At 42.3% G+C, this 22,992-nt stretch overlaps 1 protein-coding gene across 1 annotated transcript in view; it reads left to right on the top strand.

Moving 5' to 3' along the window:
- Positions 1 to 11,429, top strand: part of PRKDC (protein kinase, DNA-activated, catalytic subunit) — a 503,687-nt gene extending 492,258 nt beyond the window's left edge. Inside the window, exons 85-86 of the mRNA XM_073583775.1 lie at positions 1,687 to 1,826; positions 10,794 to 11,429. Coding sequence (XP_073439876.1) covers positions 1,687 to 1,826; positions 10,794 to 10,998 — 345 coding nt within the window. The 3' untranslated portion in view covers positions 10,999 to 11,429. The remainder of the gene's footprint in view (positions 1 to 1,686; positions 1,827 to 10,793) is intronic.
- Positions 11,430 to 22,992: the final 11,563 nt, after the last annotated feature.

Below are 22,992 nucleotides of genomic sequence, written 5' to 3'. Positions count from 1 at the left end.
AATCCCTAAAGGTGTTTCAAATTCTCCAAAATCCTCTCAGGTGAGCTGTCATGGGTGAAGGGAAAATACCAAGGTTACTCACTGGTAGCTGTTTTTTTCCCAAGCCCATGACAGCACCCGTATATTCGCCACCCTTTTCACCTTATGGGTGCGCACTTTAGTTGGGTGTATTTATAATGTGGTGTTGGTTATATGTGTAATGCTCTGTAATCAACTGAAGCGAGGGAGAGGAGCTGGGCGGATCCCTCTCTCAGGTGTGCTGTTATGGGCTCCGGAAAAACCGGCTACTGGTAAGTAACCTCGGTGTTTTGCATGCGTTTTTTCATGCGTTTTTGCAAATTCATAGCACTAAATAAAGATATAATATTTAAAAAAAATTGTGATGTCATTTCCTTGTTTACCCTCTTCTTTTTCATTCTCCATTGAAGACCATAATATCATTACATACCATTTTCAAATATAATGCTTACACACACAAAACAAATATAAGTGAATATAACATCAGCTCTCAGCCGCCCCTGAAATGGCGCATCTTATAGGGGTTCATATTTGTGGGGTTGATGTCACCTTTGTATTGTCAGGTGGCATCAAGCCCACGGGTTTGTAATGGAGAGGTGTCTATAAGACAACTATCCATTACTAACCCCATAGTGATATTGTATAAAACCCAGACAACCAGAATAAAGTCCTTTATTTGAAATAATCACACAGACTGCTTTACTGAATCTTAATTAACTAAACTTAATGAACGCCTAATCCCCGACGTCCTTGTCTCCTGCAAACAATCAAAAAATAATAAGCCAACATATAATACTATCCCGTCCGACGTAGCCCATTTAATACCGAGTGTTCCACTACAATCTCATTTGTAGGACAGTCACATCGGGAGATGTGACCGCTCTACCCGGTCTCCTGCGATACACTGACAAGAGGTAATCGCATCTTGAGGAATACATTTTTTTTTTCCAGTAAGATGGCGCTGCCTGCGCAACAGCAGCTATCAGATCTCTATACAAACTGATAGCTTCTACTGCGCAGGCGCAGCGGGCACCATTTTCAAATTGACTGTTTTATTCCCTTGGCTCAATTAAATAAGCAAAAGCGAATAAGTGCACAGTAACCATGCCATTATGTAAAGATTAAGAAACAGCCACAAGACGGATTTCATCAGCCAAGGTATCATTTTATTTAGTATAATGGGGCCGACGTGACACTGTGTGTAGGTTACTGTGCACAATCCTGCTGACAGGTTCACTTTAAGGAGAGAAACTATCAGCAGCCCTTATTGTAAGGGTACAAGAAATCAGCCTAGTCAAAATTGGAGTGACTCATGGAAAGCAATTCCAAGAAGATCACTGGGCTACCCAATTTGGTTGATTCGTAAGCAACTATGTCTTCTGTTCTGTAAATATGTTTAATCTCCTTCACCCAGAACAGTCAGGAAGAGGCAATGTCAGATTTCACTCTAGTAGTGAGAAGTAAATGGAGACTACCGCACCTAGTCATCTTAATGGACCCGGAGGCATAGATAACAGAGCTACCTGAGCTGTCCAGGACAATGGCACATAGTTTTAGAAATACTCTGTGCCATTTTATGTCGGGCATAAATTACGGAATTTCTACAAATATTTGTTGAAAATATAAACCTGCTTATTATATACTCATTAATATTAAATTTTTCTGTAGAATTTGGAGGCAAAACAGTTGAAAAAGGGAGGAGACTGGGTAAAAGGCATAAATACTTCTTCTGAGGACTGGTATCCTGCACAGAAGATCAATTGTGCCAAACGAAAGTTAGCTGGTGCAAATCCTGCTGCAATCACGTGGTAAGTATTCATAAGATGCATTCTCTTTACACTTGTCTTCTAATTTTTGTAGCCCACAACACATGACAGTGAACAAAATGATATCATCTCCTGTATTCACTGCAGTTTCTGATTCAATTTCTGAGCCAAATCCAAATAAATTCTAAGGGAATGAGAAATAGAAAGGGAGAACCTAACGTATGTATATAGGGGAGCAGCAAGGATGAAACTTGGTAAAATATTTCATATGAAGGTAATATACTACAAATAGCGTATGTTAATAAAATCATAGACAACCACCAAAAAATATGATCTCCATACTACAAATTACTCTCACAAAGCTCATTAACCCCTTAAGGGCCAGGGGCATTTCCGTATTTGCGTTTCCATTTTTGCTCCCCTTCTTTCCAGAGTCATAACTTTTTTTTTATTTTTATGTCAATATGATCATGTGAGGGCTTTTTTTTTTATGGGACGAGTTGTAGTTTTGAATGGCACCATTGATTTTACTATATCGGGTACTGAAAAGCGGGGAAAAAAAATTCCAAGTGCATTGAAATTGCAAAAAAAGGTGCAATTCCACAATTGTTTTTGGGATTTGTTTTACCATGTTCACTAAATGCTAAAACTGACCTGCCATTATGATTCTCCAGGTCATTCCGAGTTCACAGACACCAAACATGTCTAGGTACTTTTTTATTTAAGTGGTGAAAAAAAAATCCAGAGTTTGTAAAAATAAAAGATGACGCTATTTTCCCAGACCCATGGTGTCTCCATTTTTCGGGATCTGGGGTTGCGTGAGGGCTTATTTTTTGCATGCCGATCTGATGTATTTATTGATACCATTTTCGTGTAGATACATTCCTTTAATCGCCCGTTATTGCATTTTATTGCAATGTTGCAGTGACCAAAAAAACGTAATTCTGGCAGTTTGATTTTTTTCTCTCGCTACACCGTTTACTGATAAGATTACTCTTTTTTTATATATATAGATAGATCGAGTGATTCTGAACGCAGCAACACCAAATATGTGTACATTTAATTTTTTTATTCGTTTATTTTGAATGAGGCGAAAGGAGGGTGATTTGAAATTTCAAATTTTTTTTATATTTTTTTAAAAAAATGTTTTTTTTACTTCAATAGTACGCATGGTGATCATCCAGTTGCATGTGCTACACATAACAGGGCTGCAGCCCTGCTCTATGTAGCAGAAATGCTCACTTACTATGAGCGCCGACCGCTGGGCAGCGCTCATAGCTATCCGGCTATGACATCCACAGGAGTCTCCTGCAGAACCCGGGATGCCATGCCAAACCATCAGCGACCTGCGGTCATGTGACACTGGTGCCGGTGGGCGGGGTTAATAACGCGCTTCCTGTGCGCGCATGTTAAATGCTGCTGTCAGAGTTTGACAGCGGCATTTAAAATGTTAACAGCTGCTGGTGGATTGCGATTCCACCCACAGCTGTTAGTGGCACATGACCACTGATCAGATCAGCTCTCATGCGCCGGAAAAGGCGCGGACTCCGGCGATGACAGCGGGAGGCGTCCAATGTCGGATATAGCCGTCATTGGACAGGTTAAAGGACCCAGATTTCCTGACAAATATTATAATTTTATCACCAAAGTTTATCAAATATGACAATATGCATAAAATGCAATAAGTACATGAGGCATTGCAATATTTCAAAATCTATTTTAATAAAAAAAATCCCAAATTAGAGAGAAATAAAAAATTATATTTATAAACATGAAAAGTATTAAACATGATGAAATATGAGAAGAAAAAAAGTAAGGCAACAGATAAGAAAAGAGCGGATCGATTCACGCGGTCAAGCGTCCAGGTCAGTGGTACCTGGCGGCCAGATAGGAGGCTCATGAATTTTTTGCATTCCGGCATCTCCGGCGCAGGTTTTGATTAACAGGGCTTGTGCAACATAATTTGTGCATCATGTCGCACAGATGACGTTGCGCCAACCCTGACAGGTCAAATGCCATACCAGAAAGTAAAAGATACGCAAGCCCGATCTATCAATATATAAAAAGAATCAGTAAATGGTTTAACGAGAAAATAAAAACAAAACGCCAGAATTACATTTGTTTGGTCACCAAAACATTGCAATAAAATATAGTAACAGGCGATCAAAACATTTTTGGGATTTTGTGTGAAATTATGTCCAATTTGCCTTTTTTCCTGTTTTTTTGTTGCGTTCACAAAGGAAATAAAGGTAATAGTACGCCAATGTCGGACTCCCTCCCTTTGATGTGGGCTCCGGCGGTAAGCCCACATCTTTCCCGGGACGTCAGCTGTTTTGAACAGCTGACATGTGACCGCAATAGCTGTGGGTGGCATCACTATCCACCCAAGGCTATTAACTAGTCAAATGCCGCTGTCAAACGCTGACAGCTGCATTTAAATGGGTCTTCTGGCCATTCGGCCGGAAATGCGCTCACCGGTGACCCGTGTCACATGATCGCGGGTCACCGGTGTGTCAGCATTGACAACCAGAGGTCTCCTGGAGACCTCTATGGTTGTGAGTGCCGGCTTGCTATGCGCGCCACCCAGTGGTCGGCGCTCATAGCAAGTGAGTAAATATGCTATATAGTGGCGATCTAATCACTTCTACATAGCAGAGCCGGTCGGGTTTTGGCAGCGTCTAGTCTCCCATGGAGACTATTGAAGCATGCCAAAACTAAAATAAAAATGTGTTTAAAAATAAGAAAATAATGTTCATATCACCCCCCTTTCTCCAGATCACCTTCCACGACAGTCACCTTGGAGGTTGTCTCCCCGCCCTAATGGGGGACAGGAAACACAAAGAGGTTAAATAACCCTCCCCTTCCTGCTACCTCCAGTGTTTTTCCTGTCCCCCAGTGGGGCATGAAGAGGTTACAGAGGGGCTGCCGTGGCCAGCGAGCAGAGCTCCTACATACAACTGGGGAGCTGAGGTCGGGAGGTTTGCCTCTCCTCCTCCGTGTCGCTGCTCCCATCTCCACCTCCCGGTGTGACTCGGGACTTGTCTGCCCCTCCCTCGCCCCCCCGGGGCAAAGTGGGGCGGTATAGTGCTGGCCAGGGTCCTCTCGTAAGCTCCCCGGCTTCCTCCCTCCCACGCTGTTGTACGGGGCCGCGTGTGTCGGAGGGGGCGGAGCTTCAGACCGGAGGTGACGTTGGTGGCGCACTTCCGGTTCGCGTCCTCCAGTGTCTCCCGGGATGGGGACGCGTGCCGGCACCCAGGAAACCCAATGGCAGCAGGGGTCGGGCAGCAGTTCCTCCCCATAGACCAGGAGGAAGGAGGGGCACAAAACGACCAACGCTGTAACGCCCATATAAGGGTGCCACAGACTCAAGGTAAGCGCAGTGTGTCTGTATGAGTGCTGACATGGATGGTGATAAGCCCTCAACTGCTGCATCTGCGGAGCCCAGCGTTCCCCCTCCCACCTTGAGTAGCAGGGCCGATCCCTTAAACTGTCAAACTTTGGTGGCACGGGTCTGAGCAAGCCTCTCTCTTCTTGCAGGAGGACAAGGCCTCTGCCCCAAGAAACCCCTGCAAATGTGGTATCTGCGGTGCCAGGTTCCCTTCTGATTATAAAAAGCTATGCCAGCCCTGTACGCAAAACATTCTGCGTACTGAACAGCCCTCCCTGTTTGACAGCATAAAAACTCTCATTAGACAGGAGGTTCAGACCTCCATGGCGGCCCAGACCCTGGTGACCCAGGGCCCTCTCCCAAAAAAGAGGAAAAGGGCACCTACGGAAGCCGATTCGGATTCAGGAGAAGTCCGCTCCTCAGGGTCGGAGGATATTTGGGAGAATGAGGGCTCCACATCCTTCTCCAAACACGACGCAAAGAAATACTATTTCTCCTCTGAGGATATGGAGTAGTTGGTCTCCATGGTGAGAAATACCATGGGGGTTGAGGAGGAGGAGGTGAAGCTCTCAGTCCAAGATGAGATGTTTGGGGGGCTGAAACCCAGAGGTAGAAAAGGCTTTCCGTTTCATGAAAACATACAAAATCTAATAGCTCAGGAGTGGTCCTCCCCAGAGAAGGCACTTGGTGTACCATCAGAGCTAAAAAAAACAAAAAAAAACAAAAACAAAAAAAACCGCTTTCCCCTCAAGGGTGACAGCGCTATTTGGGAGATCCCTAAAATAGATGTTCAGGTCTCTAGAGTGACGAGAAAGACGTCCCTTTCTTTCGAGGACTCTTCCCAGTTGAAGGATCCGATGGATCGCAAAATAGAAAGTCACCTTAAAAAATCCTGGGAAGCTTCTACGAACTTGCTCAAGGCAAACGTAGCCTCCACCTGCGTCGCCAGATCATTGTTTTTCTGGCTTCGTACGTTAGAGGAACACCTCTCTGGGGGTACTCCCAGAGAAGAAAACTTAGATTCCCTTTCCCTCCTCCAAAAAGCAACAGGCTTTTTAGCCGATGCTTCGGGAGAAACGGTACGGGTAGCAGCAAGGTCCCTAGTCCTTACAAATTCGGCTAGAAGAGCCCTTTATCTTAAGTCATGGGGAGGTGACATCACCTCTAAGACAAAACTCTGTGCCATCCCCTTCCAGGGGCACCACGTGTTCGGACCAGTCTTGGATGACATCCTCAAAGGCTTCCGACAAAAAGAAATTGCTACCCGAGCAGAGAGTTACCAAGAGACGATTTTTTCGTCCCCCACGAGAGCAGTCCTCCCAGAAGGAGTTCAGAGGGAAAGGCAAGATGGGACGATGGAGCTTACCCGAAGGGGGGTAGAGGGAAGAACATCCTTGTCCCTCAGCAACAACAACCCCCAGACAAACAGTGACTCCCCGGTGGGGGGTCGACTCACTCAGTTTTTCGCCCAATGGCAGGCCATGACCTCGCACCAGTGGATCCTGCTTACTATACAATTTGGGCTGAAACTAGAGTTCGATCATCCCCCTCACTGTTTAACGGTCACCCCTGCACAGTCCCCAAGTCTCCAAAAAGTCCTACTTCAGATAGATCTATTACGGGAAGGAGTAATCTCGTATATACCTCAACAGGAAATAGGCAGAGGACATTACTCCCGCCTATTCCTGGTGAACAAGCCCTCCGGAAAGCACAGACTTATCATAAACCTAAAACCCCTGAATCGCTTCATCAGATACCGGAGGTTTAAGATGGAGTAGGTAAAATCGGCAATCCCTCTTATTGGGCAGGGCTGGCTGATGGCTACAATAGACCTAAGGGACGCTTATTACAATGTCCCAATTCATCCAGATCACCGGAAGTTCCTGAAGTTCGCAGTCTCCCACGACCAGGGGATCAGCCATCTCCAGTTCAACGCCCTTCCATTTGGCGTATCCCCGGCACCAAGGGTATTTACGAAATGAGGGAAGCAGTCGTTTCTATCCGTCTTCAGTGAATATGCATCGTTCCATATTTAGACGGTATCCCGGCTGAACCAGGACGTATCAAAGACCCTGCAGATGCTCGAATCCCTAGGTTGGATCCCGAATCTCCAGAAGTTGGACCTTCATCCTTCCCCAAGGAAAAAATTCCTGGGGATCCTCTTAGATTCGGAAAAGAGGACGTCCTTTCTTCCCGAGGATCGTCAATCAGACCTTCGTCGGAGAATAATTCGGTTCAGAGAACAAAGGGCACTGACTCTGAGGGACGCCATGTCTATCCTGGGTTCCCTGAGATTGTGTATTCAGGCGGTATCCTGGGCACAGGCGCATACGCGAATCATCCAGTCATACGTCCTGGTAAACGCAAGGAAGTATCAGAACAATCTGTCAAAAAGGATTCAACTTCCAGGACACGTAAAATCGGCCCTCTTGTGGTGGCTGAGCTACCAGAACTTGAAACGAGGAATAAACTGGGACCAGCTTCCTCTGAAAATACTCTGTACCGATGCCAGTCTGAGAGGTTGGGGAGCCGTGGTGGAGGAGTCTTACTTCCAGGGACAATGGTCCCAAAACATAAGAACCAGATCCTCAAATCTAAGGGAATTGAACGCAGCAGAAGCACTAAAAGTCGCTTCATCCCTTATCCAGAACCATCACGTCTGGATATACTCCGACAACGTAACCATGGTAGCATATCTCAGACACCAGGGGGTACGAAGTACACCAGTCTGAAGACGGTGGCAAAAAGAATCTTCCTATGGGCAGAAAAGCACCTATTATCCATCTCCGCGGTACACCTGAAAGGGTCGGAAAACATCCAGGCGGACTTCCTAAGCAGGAAGGACGTCCATCCGGGGAATGGTGTCTGAATCAGGAGTTCTTCCAGTCTTTGACCTCAAGATGGGGAGACCCAGAAGTTGACCTATTTGTGAATGCTCAAAACGCAAAAACAACAACTTATTTCTTCCTCGGTCCCACGTACGGAGCCCGGGGGACGGATGCGTTCGCTCATCCATGGGTCTTCAGACTGGCCTACGCCTTTCCACCAATCCCTATGTTGGCAAGGACGCTGCGGAAGATCAGATCAGACAGGGTCACGACAATCCTGGTGGCTCCATTGTGGCCAGGACGGAGCTGGTACAGCACCCTGTTGGACATGGCCCTGGAAGGTCCCTTGCTTCTACCCCAAAAGACCGACCTCCTTTTCAAGGGTCCCTTACTGCACCCAAACCCCAGCAAATTGAGTCTAACAGCTTGGTTATTGAGGCCAACATTCTGAGGGCCAAAGGGCTATCGGATGAAGTAATCCAGACCCTTCAAAAAAGTAGAAAGCTGGTAACAAATGCCATATATGGCAAAATATGGAAGAAATTTTCTTCCTGGTGTCTTCCTAAGGTCCCTGACCCCTTCCATCCCAATATTGCCCAGGTCCTAGATTTCCTGCAAAAAGGTTAGAGCTAGGATTTACTCCAAGCACACTAAGGGTTCAAGTATCTGCCCTTAGTTCCTTTTTGACCAAGACCTAGCCAGACACCATTAGGTTAAACGATTCATGACTGCTGGGTTAAACGATTCATGACCGCGGAAAGCAGAATACGGCCTACACTCCCTAGTCGGGTTGCCCTCTGGGATCTTAATATAGTGCTGAATAGCCTAACACAGGCCCCGTTTGAGCCCGTCAGAAATTTCCTTGAGGATCCTCACACTCAAAACAGTCTTGCTCGTAGCAATCACCACGGCTAGGTAGGTGGGGGAACTACAGGCCCTATCGGTACAAGAACCATACCTCCTTCTCAACTCTGACAGTATAGTACTGCGCCTAGACCCCTCCTTTATGCCCAAAGTGGTGTCAGACTTCCATCGAGGTCAGGATATTGTGTTGCACTCATTCTGCCCAAATCCTTCTAATACAAAGGAAGAAAGGTTCCACACCCTGGATGTTCGCAGAGTGGTCCTCCATTACCTTGAATTACCCAGGGATTAGAGAATCGACCAGAACCTGTTTATTCAGTATTCAGGACGGAATAAGGGATAGAAGGCGGCAAAAAACACGATAGCAAGTTGGATCAAGCAGTCCATCTCCCTGGCATATTCATCAAGAGATCTCTCTCCTCCCGAGATGCTAAAGGCCCACTCCACTCGATCAGTCGCTACTTCATGGGCAGCAAGAGGGAACGCGTCTTCGGCACAGATATGCAGAGCTGCCACCTGGTCCTCTGTAAAAAAAAACCTTTACCAGACACTACAGACTGAATTTTAATAGGGATCTAACATTTGGCAGACGCGTTCTGCAAGCCGTAATCCCTCCCTAAAAATTAGTGTTGGTATGACTCCAAGGTGACTGTCGTGGAAGGTGACTGCAGAAAATAGAATTAGACTTACCGGTAATTCGGTTTCTAGGAACCTTCCACGACAGCACTAATTTCCCTCCCTATCTAATATCTTACCGGACGATTCCTGCTCTACTGGTGGTAACTATTCATGCTGGTATGTCCAGAAAAAACACTGGAGGTAGCAGGAACGGGAGGGTTATTTAACCTCTTTGTGTTTCCTGTCCCCCATTAGGGCGGGGAGACAACCTCCAAGGTGACTGTCGTGGAAGGTTCCTAGAAACCGAATTACCGGTAAGTCTAATTCTATTTTCGCCCCATTCAAAATAAAACAATAAGAAAATCAAACATACACGTATTTGGTATCGCTGCGTTCAGATTCACCCGATCTATCAATAAAAAATAGGATTAACCTGTTCGTTAAACGGTGTAGCAAGAAAAAAATTCAAAACGCCAGAATTACTTTTTTTTTGGTCCCCACCCCATTGTATTAAAATGCAATGACAGGTGATCAAAAGAACGTATCTGCACCAAAATAGTATCATTAAAAACGTCAGCTCGGCGCACAAAAAAAAAAGCCCTCACCCAAACCCAGATCACTAAAAATGCTGACGCTTCTGGTCTCAGAAAATGGCGCAATTTTTTATTTTTGTTTTATAAAAGTTTGGAATTTTTTTTTCATTACTTGGATAAAAAAGAACCTAGACCTATTTGGGGTCTATGAACTCGTAATGACCTGGAGAATCATAATAGCAGGTCAGTTTTAGCATTTAGTGAACCTAGCAAAAAAGCCAAACAATAAACAAGTGTGGGATTGCACTTTTTTTTGTAATTTCACTGCACCTGGAATTTTTTCCTGTTTTCTAGTACACGACATGGTAAAACCAATAGTGCCGTTCAAAAGGACAACTCATCCCGCAAAAAAATAAACCCTCACATGGCCATGTTGATGGAAAAATAAAAAAGTTATTGCTCTGGGAAGAAGGGGAGTGAAAAACGAAAACGCAAAACCGAAAAAAAAAGCTTTGGGGGTTAAGGGGTTAATACTTATTTGTTTATATTTATTTCTTGTACAGTGACTTAATGAAATAAGAACTGGATCTTTTACATAGAATTTTATGCATACTTTTTTTTCTGTATGATGCAGCATCATGTCATTTCAATTGTTTTTATTAATTTATACTTAATGTATTTTTATGAGCAATTAGGCATGCTAGTAATAATGTTGGTGATAACTCAAATTTGTAGAATTGCCATTGGCGAAAATAAATACCTAAATTATTTATTTCAGTGAAGAACTGGGTCTGGGACACGCCAAGTGTAAAGCGTATAAAAAATTCTGTGACGTTGCAAAAGGAGATAAGACAAATAATGTACGGGCTAGACAACCTGATGATGGACTTTCTGAGGAGAAGCAAGTAAAATGTCTTATTGATCAGGCTACTGACCCCAATATACTTGGCAGAGTCTGGAGAGGTTGGGAACCTTGGATATGAAGATGTAGCTTCAGAAAACCAAATCTGCTCTAGATTTGGCAAATTGTCATTAAAGTTAAAGGTGGGGCGGAATTATCCATTTGTTACCGTTTCCTCTATGATATTTACCTCCATCTTTCCTGGATAAGAGTGCAGTGTAAAAATGTTAGGAAACCAATGAAAATAATCAATTCCCAAACTGATCTTTTACGAGCTGTAGGCATGTCTACTTTTAAAGTTGTGTTCACACGGCATCTTTTTCCGCTACATAAAACCAAGACCATTTATCAAACCGTGCTTTATGGTATGTTTTTGACGACATTTTTTGCATGTTGTTTGGACTTATTTTATAACATGAATTTATACACACTTTTTTTTGTTTACCTGACTGATGTTTTGAGGAACAAAAAAATGTTTTAAAGTGACAAAAAAAAGGATATAAAACTTTGAAATGTATTAATTCGTCAATAAAATCTTTTAAAATACAGGAAAAAGGTACTGGAAAAGTTTAGGCTGCTTTAGAAGTCCACAAAAATTTGATGATTCTATGGCAACAGGTTTATGCAACGGCTTTCATAGCTGGCAATAGGTATTATTGTAAACCATGAACTTTAAACTCTATCTAAGGTGCAAATATCTGAAAGTGTTGTTGCATAAATTAATTTAGGAATTAATTACCTTAATTAAATTCTAAAGTGTAAATGCCAAAAAGGATGATCGTATTAAATTTTAAAGATACCATTAGAAATATAATAATTATCAAGGTTATGCTATTCCATTTTTTAGCCAATAGATAGTGCTGTTCACTTATAATACCAATGCCAACAATTATAATCACTGCCTTGAATCAGTTGCACGTTTAGTTTCTCTCAAATAAATCTATCCACCTGTAGTGCTGTGGCTAAAGGACAACCTTATTTACCATATAAGCATTAATGTGTCCATAAGCATCAGTAAAAATGATCAGGAGGATAAGCTTATTATGTCAAACTAAACTGACCCTGCATGTTTGAAAGCATAGGATGTAATCGGATACCTTAGTGCCGCTGCCGGGACTCCAGCCGCCTAGCCCCGACGTGCGCGTTTCGCCCTGCTTCTCCGGGAGTCGTTCATCATTTCTACTGATGCTAATTCCTAAATTTATGCAAGAGCACTTTCAGATATTTGCACTTTAGATATATTTTAAAGTTCATTGTTTACAACAATATCTATTGCCAGCTGTGAAAGCAGTAGCATAAACCTGTTGCCATAGAATCATCAAATTATTGTGGACTTCTAAAGCAGCCTAGATTTTTCCAGTACCGTCTTTCCTGTATTTTACATGATTTTATTGATGAATTAATAAATTTCAAAGTTTATATCATTTTTTTTGTCACTTCAAAAAATGTTTTGTTCCTCAAAACATCAATCAGGTAAACAAAAAATGTGTGTATAAATTCATGTTAAGAAAGTGCAGCCTATGTTTTATTGGCAAATTATATATGTAAGGACAATTGATAGTATAAATGGAATTTATGTATATTAATAAATTGAAGAAAACAATTGGTTTTTTTTCTTGAGACACAAACACTGAAAAGCGCTTGGGCATCTTCTGGGAATTTTTTTTAATCATCCCATTGACTCTCATTGTAATTTATTCACCAGAATAAAACATCATTTGGCATCTTTGAAAGATTGTGAAGTGTTAAAAAGAAGCTCAAAAGCCTGTACAATATAATATGATCAGCAACTGGCTTTACTTGGATATGATGGTTTTTGCTGCATATTCTGCGTACAAAAAGACGCAGTGTGAACACACCCTAAGTAATTAACTATATTGTTTCCGCTTCATAAGGTACTCCACAGCATATGCTTCATATTCAATTATTCTCTAATGATATAACAGTTCAAACTAAAATGAAATTTAGATTTTTTTGATTAAATACAATAAAAATTAGATACGTTTTTGTTACACTGTCTCTGTTGTATTATTGTAGTATTCAATTCAAATCCCACTACTCGGCACAAATCATCTCAAATTCACCGTTTTCAACGGTCATTGTTGGTATCTGCTGTGTTGTCTACGTACATTTAAAGACTGATGTAGAATTGTCCTATACAAAACTGCTAAAGTGACCCTACAGCCAGCCACCCTCCTTCCCTTATTTCCCTCGGTATATTTTAATCTAATGAAACATTGAAACCCCCTGCTTAATATTGTGCAGCCCCCTCTTGTAACCAAACAGCTCTGCACCATCGAGGCATGGATTCCACAAGGTGACCGATGTGCATCAAGATTTTGTCGATGGAACCGGTCAGTAAATCATTCTATGCAAAGTGTAGGCAGCATGAATCGCAGCCCAGTTGCACGACTGCAACCTAGTGTACTATTCTATGAAACACATCAGTGTTTCGGGGATGGTATACTTTGAAGATGCAGCTGCCAATGAAAGTAGTTCAGCTCTGCCTCCAGCCAACTTTTCCTAGTGACGCAGCTGCTGATTGACTGGTGTCTCCCTATATACACATGAAGGAGAGACCTGTGTATCACCTGCGGCAGAGCTGGATTAGTTTTGTCTCTGGGAAACCGAGAAGTAGGAATGGAACCGAGACATAGGTTACATGACTAAATGATAAAAGTATGAGAACAAGAAAGATGTTGTACAAATAAGTGGTGGCACTAAGGCACTCTCAAAAAATGACCCCCTGACGAAGGTCTGGTCCGAAACGCGTGTCAGGGTTTGTCGCCACAGGTCTTTTCATCCTGCACAGCAGTTTCTCTGTGTCCATTCACATAGATGTGCCCCTTTGTGAATCACTTATTACACCCATTGCCCCCTACTACTTTTCTTTCACTTCTTAGTTGTGGCTTCCTTGATGGTTTTACACTGGTATCGCTATGATCTTGCCATTTTGAATTATGCTTCCCCATACCCCTAGATTGTAATACTTATAGTTACAAATCACCTTTATCCTCTGTGTATGGGCTTGCATAAACGCCACTTCATGTATGATACTATTTACTGACCTGTAGTGACCTATGTAGACACAGACAATCTGTACTTTATTCTATCTATCTTCATATACATTCACGTGTCCTGTCTGCTGCTGGCACACTGCACTTTATTAACCAACTTTGTTGCTGTGTTCTCTGTATACCGGATCATTTCTGTTTGATATCTTTTACATATGTCATTTTTTGTGAGCACCTTAGAATCATAGAATGGTATAGTTGGAAGGGACCTTCTGGGTCATCTGGTCTAACCCCCTGCTCAAAGCAGGATTGGCTAAATCATCCCAGTCAGATGGTTGTCCAGCCTCTGTTTGAAGACTTCTATTGAAAGAGAGCTCACGACCTCTCGTGGCAGCCTGTTCCGCTCATTGATCGCCCTGTCAAAAAGTTTTTTCTAATATCTAATCTGTCTCCTCTCATTTAGTTTCATTCCATTGCTTCTAGTCGTTCCTTGTGCAAATGAGAATAAAGATGATCCTTATACCATGTGACAGACCTTGAGATATTTGTAGGCAGCTATTAAGTCTCCTCTCAGTCTTCTTTTTTGCAAGCTAAACATTCCCAAATCATGTAACCATTCCTCATAGGACATGGTTTGCCGACTGGTCACCTGGTTGCCCTTCTCTGAACTTGCTTCAGTTTGTTGATGTCATTTTTTAAAATGTGGTGCCCAAAACTGGACGTAGTATTCCAGATGATGTCTGACCAAAGAGGAGTAGAGGGAAATAATGACTTCACGTGATCTAAACTGTATGCTTCTGTTAATACATCCCAGAATTGTATTTGCCTTTTTTGCTGCTGCATCACACTTTTGACTCATGTTTAGTCTGTGATCTATTGGTATACCCAAGTCTTTTTCACATGTGCTGTTGCTTAACCCTATTCCTCCCATTCTGTATGTTTTCTTTTTTTCATTTTTATTGCCCAAATGTAGTATTTGGCATTTTTCCCCTGTTAAAAACCATTCTGGTAGTTGCTGCCCACTGCTCCAGATTATTTATATCTTTTTGAATGCTCTCTCTTCTCTAGTATTAGCTTTCCCTCCTAGCTTTGCGTCATCAGCAAATATAATCAGGGTACCCTCAATTCCTTCATCTAAATCATTGATAAAGATCTTGAATAATACAGGGCCCAGGACAGAACCTTGTGGTAACCCACTTGAGATTCTTCCAACTGGATTTGCAGGCATTTACGACCACTCTTTGGGTCCAATCACTAAGCCAGTTATGAATCCAAGTAACAGTTGCCTTGACCATTAAATTCTTAGTCATTTTTTAAATAAGAATAGTGTGAGATACAAATGCTTTGTTGAAGTCAAAATATACTATATCTACAGCATTTCTCTGGTCCATCCAGTCAGTGATTCTATCATAGAAGGAAATTAAGTTAGTCTGACATGACTTTTTAGTTACAAACCAGTGCTGACTCTGGTTAATCACTTCAATCATATCCCAGGTATTTACATACATGTTGTTTAATCATTTGTTCAAAGAACTTTCCTGGTATAGAAGTCAGACTCACCGGCCTATAGCTCCCTGGGTCCACCTTCTTCCCCTTTTTGAAGAAAGCAACAATATTTGCTCTTCACCAGTCTTCTGGGACTTCTCCTGATCTCCAAGAATTTTCAAAGATTATGGAGAGTGGTTCAAAAATTTAGTGCCACCACTTACCACATTTGTTACTACAGGTAATTTTATAGTATAACATCTTTCTTGTCCTGATTTTTTTTATAATTTAGTCATGTAACCCATGTCTTGGTTCCATTCCTCCTTTTCAGTTTCTCTCATTTTACCAAGTGGTTCTTCCATTCACTGGTCTTTATTAACAACACTAAATACTTGCAACTTGGATGCATAAATATAATTTGTTTGGTGTTCTTTCTCTCCCTTGTACATATGTCTAATAGTTTTGTTTCTGGCTAGATGTTCAAAGTACACCATCATTGAAAAACACCTGAGCATTTCAGAGAATAATTTACCTCACTGTAGTCGTGCAGCCAAGCTGGGATTCATGCTGCCTGTTGTTTGGTCAGATTGAATTGCCTAATAAGTTCCATTTAAGTCCTGCAAATTGCAAGATGGGTTCGTATTGGTTCGGACATGTCTATTTCATGACATGTTGAGAAACATGACAGTGTGGCAGAGCACATTATACATCTGAAGGAGGCCACCAAGAGTGCTTATCACCAGTCGGTGGCTGCTCTTTTATTAAATAGAGTGGGAAGCTCCAGACTGTTGATTTTACCAGGGCTGTAGAGTTGGTAAGCCAAACCTGCGACTCAGACTCCTCAATTTCCTTTACACCGACTCCCACATATATTGCTTATATTTAAGTGAAAAATTTATTGTAGTACAATGTGAAAATCAGACATTTAATCATTTTCATGCTACAAAAATCAAGATATTTAGAACATATGTAATACACTATGTAATATCAATTATATATACAGTGTATATATATATATATATATATACACACACACTATATATATATATATATATATATATATATATATATATATATATATATATAATCACTATTTAAGAAACTGTGACAAAAAACAGTTTTCAACAAAAACATACTAAATAACATTTGTGCAGTCTATAAATTTGTTCTAAGAAATAGAATTGCCTCCGTCAGATCCTCCTTCATAGATGACCTCAAATCTGACCTAATAATTTTAAGGCCAGAGAACAACCTTTCTACACTAACTTGGGTTGGAGGCAAAGCCGTAACCATATGGGGAACATCTCTAACAATTTCTGGGTATAAAGGAATTGCCTTATGCACAGTCAGTTTTGATGAACGGTTTAATTTTTCTATTTTTTTGAGTGCAAGCGAAACATTTTGCTGAAATATGGTCAATCTGCTTGCTATAGGAGACGGAGTGAAATCTCTTTTTTCTTGCGGCAACGCTTAGCCTGCTCCATGTCATCCAAATACAGTCATATGTTAAAGTTTGGGCACCCCTATTAATGTTAACCTTTTTTCTTTATAATAATTTTGGTTTTTGCAACAGCTATTTCAGTTTCATATATCTAATAACTGATGGACTCAGTTATATTTCTGGATTCAAATGAGGTTTATTGTACTAACAGAAAATGTGCAATCTGCATTTAAACAAAATTTGACCGGTGCAAAAGTATGGGCACCCTTATCATTTTCTTGATTTGAACACTCCTAACTACTTTATACTGACTTCCTGAAGCACTAAATAGGTTTTGTAACCTCACTGAGCGTTGAACTTCATAGCCAGGTGTATCAAATCATGAGAAAAGGTATTTAAGGTGGCCACTTGCAAGTAGTTCTCCTATTTGATTCTCCTATGAAGAGTGGCATCATGGGCTCCTCAAAACAACTCTCAAATGATCTGAAAACAAAGATTATTCTGCATAGCTTTTCAGGGGAAGGATACAAAAAGTTGTCTCAGAGATTTAACCTGTCAGTTTCCACTGTGAGGAACATAGTAAGGAAATGGAAGAACACAGGTACAGTTCTTGTTAAGCCAAGAAAAATATCAGAAAGGCAGAGAAGAATGGTGAGAACAGTCAAGGACAATCCACAGACCACCTCCAAAGACCTGCAGCATCATCAACAATACAGCGCAGTTTGCACAAGGAGAAGCTGTATGGGAGAGTGATGCGAAAGAAGCCGTTTCTGCAAGCATGCCACAAACAGAGTCGCCTGAGGTATGCAAAAGCACATTTGGACAAGCCAGTTACATTTTGGAAGAAGGTCCTGTGGACTGATGAAACAAAGATTGAGTTGTTTGGTCATACAAAAAGGCGTTATGCATGGAGGCTAAAAAACACTTGCTTCCCACAGTAAAATTTGGTGGAGGTTCCATCATGCTTTGGGGCTGTGTGGCCAATGCCGGCACCAGTTATCTTGTTAAAGTTGAGGGTCGCATGGATTCAACTCAGTATCAGCAGATTCTTGACAATAATGTGCAAGAATCAGTGACGAAGTTGAAGTTACGCAGGGGATGGATATTTCAGAAAGACATTGATCCAAAACACCGCTCCAAATCTACTCAGGCATTCATGCAGAGGAACAATTACAATGTTCTGGAATGGCCATCCCAGTCCCCAGACCTGAATATCATTGAACTTCTGTGGATGATTTGAAGCGGGCTATCCATGCTCGGCGACCATCAAACTTAACTGAACTGGAATTGTTTTGTAAACAGGAATGGTCACAAATACCTTCATCCAGGATCCAGGAACTCATTAATAGCTACAGGAAGCGACTAGAGGCTGTTATTTTTGCAAAAGGAGGATCTACGAAATATTAATGTTACTTTTGTGTTGAGGTGCCCATACTTTTGCACCGATCAAATTTTGTTTAAATGCAGATTGCACATTTTCTGTTAGTACAATAAACCTCATTTGAATCCAGAAAGTTGAGTCCATCAGTTATTAGATATATGAAACTGAAATAGCTGTTGCAAAAACCAAAATTGTTATAAAGAAAAAAGGTTAACATTAATAGGGGTGCCCAAGCTTTAACATATGACTGTACTTGTCAAAGTCAAACTCCTCATCTGATGAGGATGAAGATATGGCAGCAGTAGTACTGTCAGGACCCAAGTCCTCTTGCGCCTGGCAGTCCTCCTGTAGGCCACTCATCCTAACTGCTACCTCAGTCAGAGCTTCTTTTCCTTTAGTAAGCTGTTGATCATCAAGCAGTATACTATGACTTGGGTCCACATAAACAGCTGCTAGAAAAATTTTATTTTCCAACAGCTGTGTCTCTCTCCGTTTCATTGAAGCAGAAATGCCGTCTGCGATTAAACCTCCTCTTTGGGACAGGCAAAATGGCAAGTTTTCACTCCCTTATGAAAATGCCAGTGTCATGATCTGAAGTGATCTGACAGTTTTAAATCACTGGGTGAACTTTTTTTTACTTTGGAAAGTTCCAAGGTGTCTTGACTGTCCCCGGTGGTGGTTTTGATATTGCACTTTAGGTTTTGTGCACTTAATCATGTATCAGGTGTTACACCCTATAAAGGTGTGCTAGAGGTGTGCAATCACTGCCTGTGATATTGTGAGAGTGTTCATTCTGTTTTTGGAGAGCCTGGATGAAGGATGGAGCTGGTGAGGAGTCCTGCGCAGCTTAGCCAGGGGGATGTGTTTCAGCTATGGTGTCTGGACGAAGGGCTGGCATGGCGTGGTGGAGTCGCAGTGATGGTGTCAGCGGGAAGTGTCTGCATGGGCTGGTGGAGTGGCGACTATGGAGAGTGGCACTCACCATGTGGGACTTGGCCGCTGAGCTGGACTCAAGCATGCTCGACTTCGTGTCAGCAGCTGAACTCATCCTTGGGACTCTGGTTCTAAGCAGCTGCAACTGGTGTTGGACTCTGCTCCAAGGCTGCACTAAGGTGAAGGATCCTGTAATGGTGATGGATCCAGGTGGAGAAGATGCACTCAGGTGGAGGGCTGTTGCTGGGAGCGCACGCAACAGAGCAAAGCTAAGTGGTGTTTCCCCTGTATTGTCTCTTTCCTCGTGTGTTATTAGTGCAGTGGTGGGATTAGTCTCCGCACCGACCATTCCCTAGTGAGGGTTTAGGGTCAGGGTGAGCAAGGGCGTTAAGGTACGCGTGCGGCGACAGGTTCGGAGCCTGTATAGGGAATGTCAGGAGTGCAGGGACACTGGCTCAGGGGAGCTTAGGAGGTCTCCATGTCCCCCATTCCCTATCGCAGGGCCCACCATTGTAAATGTGTTCCAGGTTCTCCCTTATTATTTAAATTCGCCTTACTGGAGGCGGGGTTTCCAGATTTTATGTATAACGTGTAATACCCAAATTCGCCAGGTGGAGGCGGCGTATCCACCTGCACGTTTTATTATTTAAATGCGCCCCACTGGAGGCGGTGTATCCAGGGTCACGTGTGTCACATGGGTTCGCCTTGCGGAAACATCTGCGTCCCGACACATGTGATCATGACAGCCAGGAGTTAAATCCTCAGCTTGTAATGTTTTAGTCACGGTAAATGGGTGATTAACCAATTCCTTCAATTCAGCCACCTGTGTCCATTGACCTTCATTTAGGGTTACCTGAGGGTTTGCCATATCAAGCAATCGCTCAATCATTAAATAAGTGCTGCCCCACCGAGTGGCTTGATCGACAATTGCCCCTTTCCCAGCACGTCTCTTCAAGATGGAATGAATTTTAGGGGTTCTGGCGGCAATAACCAATTTCCTCACTTTTCAATCAGATTTCCAGCATGTCCCTCTTGCAGACTATCTCTTATTGCCAGCTGCAGTGTGTGCACAACACAGCGCATGTGATGAATATGAAAGTGTTTTGAAGCAGCTTCAACAAGATCATCTATTTCTAAAGTATAATTTTGCTGTTCTTCTGTTGTAATATGTTTGTTGCTCAGTTACATGAACAGCACTGTGGCCTTCCATCTCAAACATACTGAATCCTAAATTTTCTTCTAGCTGTTCTTCATTACTCTCATTCATCAGTTTAATTGTACCTATGTTTAAAGCATTGTCCCATTGTCCGTTACAATAACAAGAACCTGTTCTTTTTTGAGTTTGTAATCTTGCAGAACTTTTTCCACTAAGGCTGGTTTCACATTAGCGTTTTTTAGCGCAGCGCATGGTGCACGTCCATGCGCCCCTACGTTTCACATAGCGGGCGCATGGTCTAGCGTTGGCACGCGCGTTTTTGTGTGCATGCTTTTTTTGTAGTGTGCGCCTAGGCACGCCTGACGCAACCTGTTGCATTTTTGGGTCCAACGGCGTCAAAAAAAGCATGAGCATGCTTGCGCACGGAATGCTACAAAATAAAACATTAGTCTACAAGAATGCAGGCGTGCGCATGTAGATGCGCACGCCTGTGTTGAAATCGCATGCATTTTAATAGTTAACATGGCTAGAAACCTGTTAAATCGCATGCGCCTAAATAACGCAAACGCATGATGCGTTTTTGCATGCATTTCTATTGTGCATGATGAGCTGCGCTAAAAACCGCTAATGTGAAACCAGCCTAATGCCTGGAGAAACTAGCTGCTGTGATGAGCTTTAGTATCTTTTACTGCCAGTGACTTGGTAATAATTTCTTTGTCACAAACCTATCGAACATTGATGGCAAAATAGTTCACTCTGTGACGTGTGCAGGCATCCATTTTAAGAAACATGAAGCGTCTTTTGAGTGTCTTTTTAAGATCTTCCTTTTGTTTAAAGGCTTCTTCAATCACTAATTTTCTAATGCTTTCTCTTTCCAGAGAAACACCAAGTTTGCGGGCCATTTCTCCATTAAGAGCTGTAAAAACTGGTTGTGCAAATAATGATAATGGTACACCGTCCTTCACAACAAGCTGTATGAGATGTCTTTTAAACATATCTGCTGTCATTGTTACAGTAACTTTGTCACTTACAAAATATCTTGTTACTGATGTTTCAGATGCTCTTTCCTCCTCCTTTGCCTGGCAGGAAGTGCTGGGTGCGGGTTTCTTGGTGCTGCTGTTATCTTTCTCAGTCACAGCTTTGAAAACTTCTGGGTGGAATCGTTGCAAATGTCTTTTTAGATTGGAAGCTCTTGTAGGAGCATTTTTATCACTACCTGAGAATGCATTGATTTTGGCATCACAGCACAGTTTTCCTCTGGGTCACTTGTCATACATTGACACAAAATATTTTTCATCTTGAATCACTGTGAAATGCTCAAATACAGCTGACTTCATTGGGAGTTTCTTAGACATTTTGTAATCATATAAATTCACTCTCAAAATAATTTTGTCTTATAAAATAATGTTTATTATAATTCCAGCAAGAACAGGGAACCATGTACAGTGGGGAAAATAAGAATTTGATACTGACAATTTTGCAAGTTTTCCCACCTACAAAGAATGGAGCGGTCTGCAATTGTACACTTCACCTGTGAGAGACAGACTAAAAAAATCCAGAAAATCACATTGAATGATTTAAATAATATGCATTTTATTGCATGAAATACGTATTTGATACAATAGAAAAACAGAACTTAATATTTGGTACAGAAACCTTTGTTTGCAATTACAGAGGTCAGACATTTCCTGTAGAGTCTGTTTCTCTCAGTTGAAGTGTACCTATGATTAAAAATGTCAGACCTCTCCATTCTTTGTAGGTGGGAATTGACAGTGTATCAAATACATACATTCCCCACTGTATAATTTTAGATAGAAATAAAATAAACTTTGCATAAATCAATAGTACAGATGATTGTATAAAAGCTAGCTTCCCAAAAGTATATGAGCTCAAAGAAAAAACAAGCATCAAGCATACAGAGAGAACATAGGGCCCCGTCACACATAGCGACTCACCAGCGATCCCGACGATATGAACTTGTCAGGATCGCTGGTGTGTCGCTACATGATCGCTGGTGAGCTGTCAAACAGGCAGCTTCACCAGCGATCAGGACAGCGACACGTGGGTAACAAGCGACGCACGTCGCTTAGTTACCCACTATGTACCTTAGTTACCAGCCCGCTGGTGCAGGGAGCTGGTAACCAAGGTACACATCGGGTTTCTAAGCGGCGCGTGGCACTTAGAAACCCGATGTGTACCTTGGTTACCAGCTCCCTGCACCAGCGGGCTGGTAACTAAGGTACACATCGGGTTTCTAAGCGCCACGCGGTAACCGATGTTTACCTTGGTTTCCAGATCGCTGGTCTCCCGCCTGCCACACGCAGCGATGCGTGCTGGCCAGCGGGAGACCAGCGATACCCGGCAGGGGGGCCGGTCGCTGGTAAGTGTCACAGCGATCTCGCTGGTGAGATCACTGTTGCGTCACAAAACTTGTGACTCAGCAGCGATCTCGCTAGCGAGATCACTGTGTGTGACGGGGGCTATACAGTATACTGGACTATTGATTTATGCAGTTTATTGAAAGTATAAATATGCTTTAAGAATTACCTTAATCTTGTTATCCTGTTCACTCTAGCAATTCTTCTGAGATGAGTGCAGGCCTTCCGTTTTTCTGAGTGTGTTTACTTTGTATCCTTATCTGTAGAGGAGGAGCATCACTGGTGCTG

This window comes from Dendrobates tinctorius, unplaced genomic scaffold (genome assembly GCF_039654945.1).
Source record: "Dendrobates tinctorius isolate UK_male_01 unplaced genomic scaffold, ASM3965494v1 ptg000081l, whole genome shotgun sequence".
In the NCBI taxonomy this organism is placed as follows: Eukaryota; Metazoa; Chordata; class Amphibia; order Anura; family Dendrobatidae; genus Dendrobates; species Dendrobates tinctorius.
Note: the sequence above shows the minus strand (reverse complement) of the source record. Positions and strands in the feature narration are given on the sequence as shown.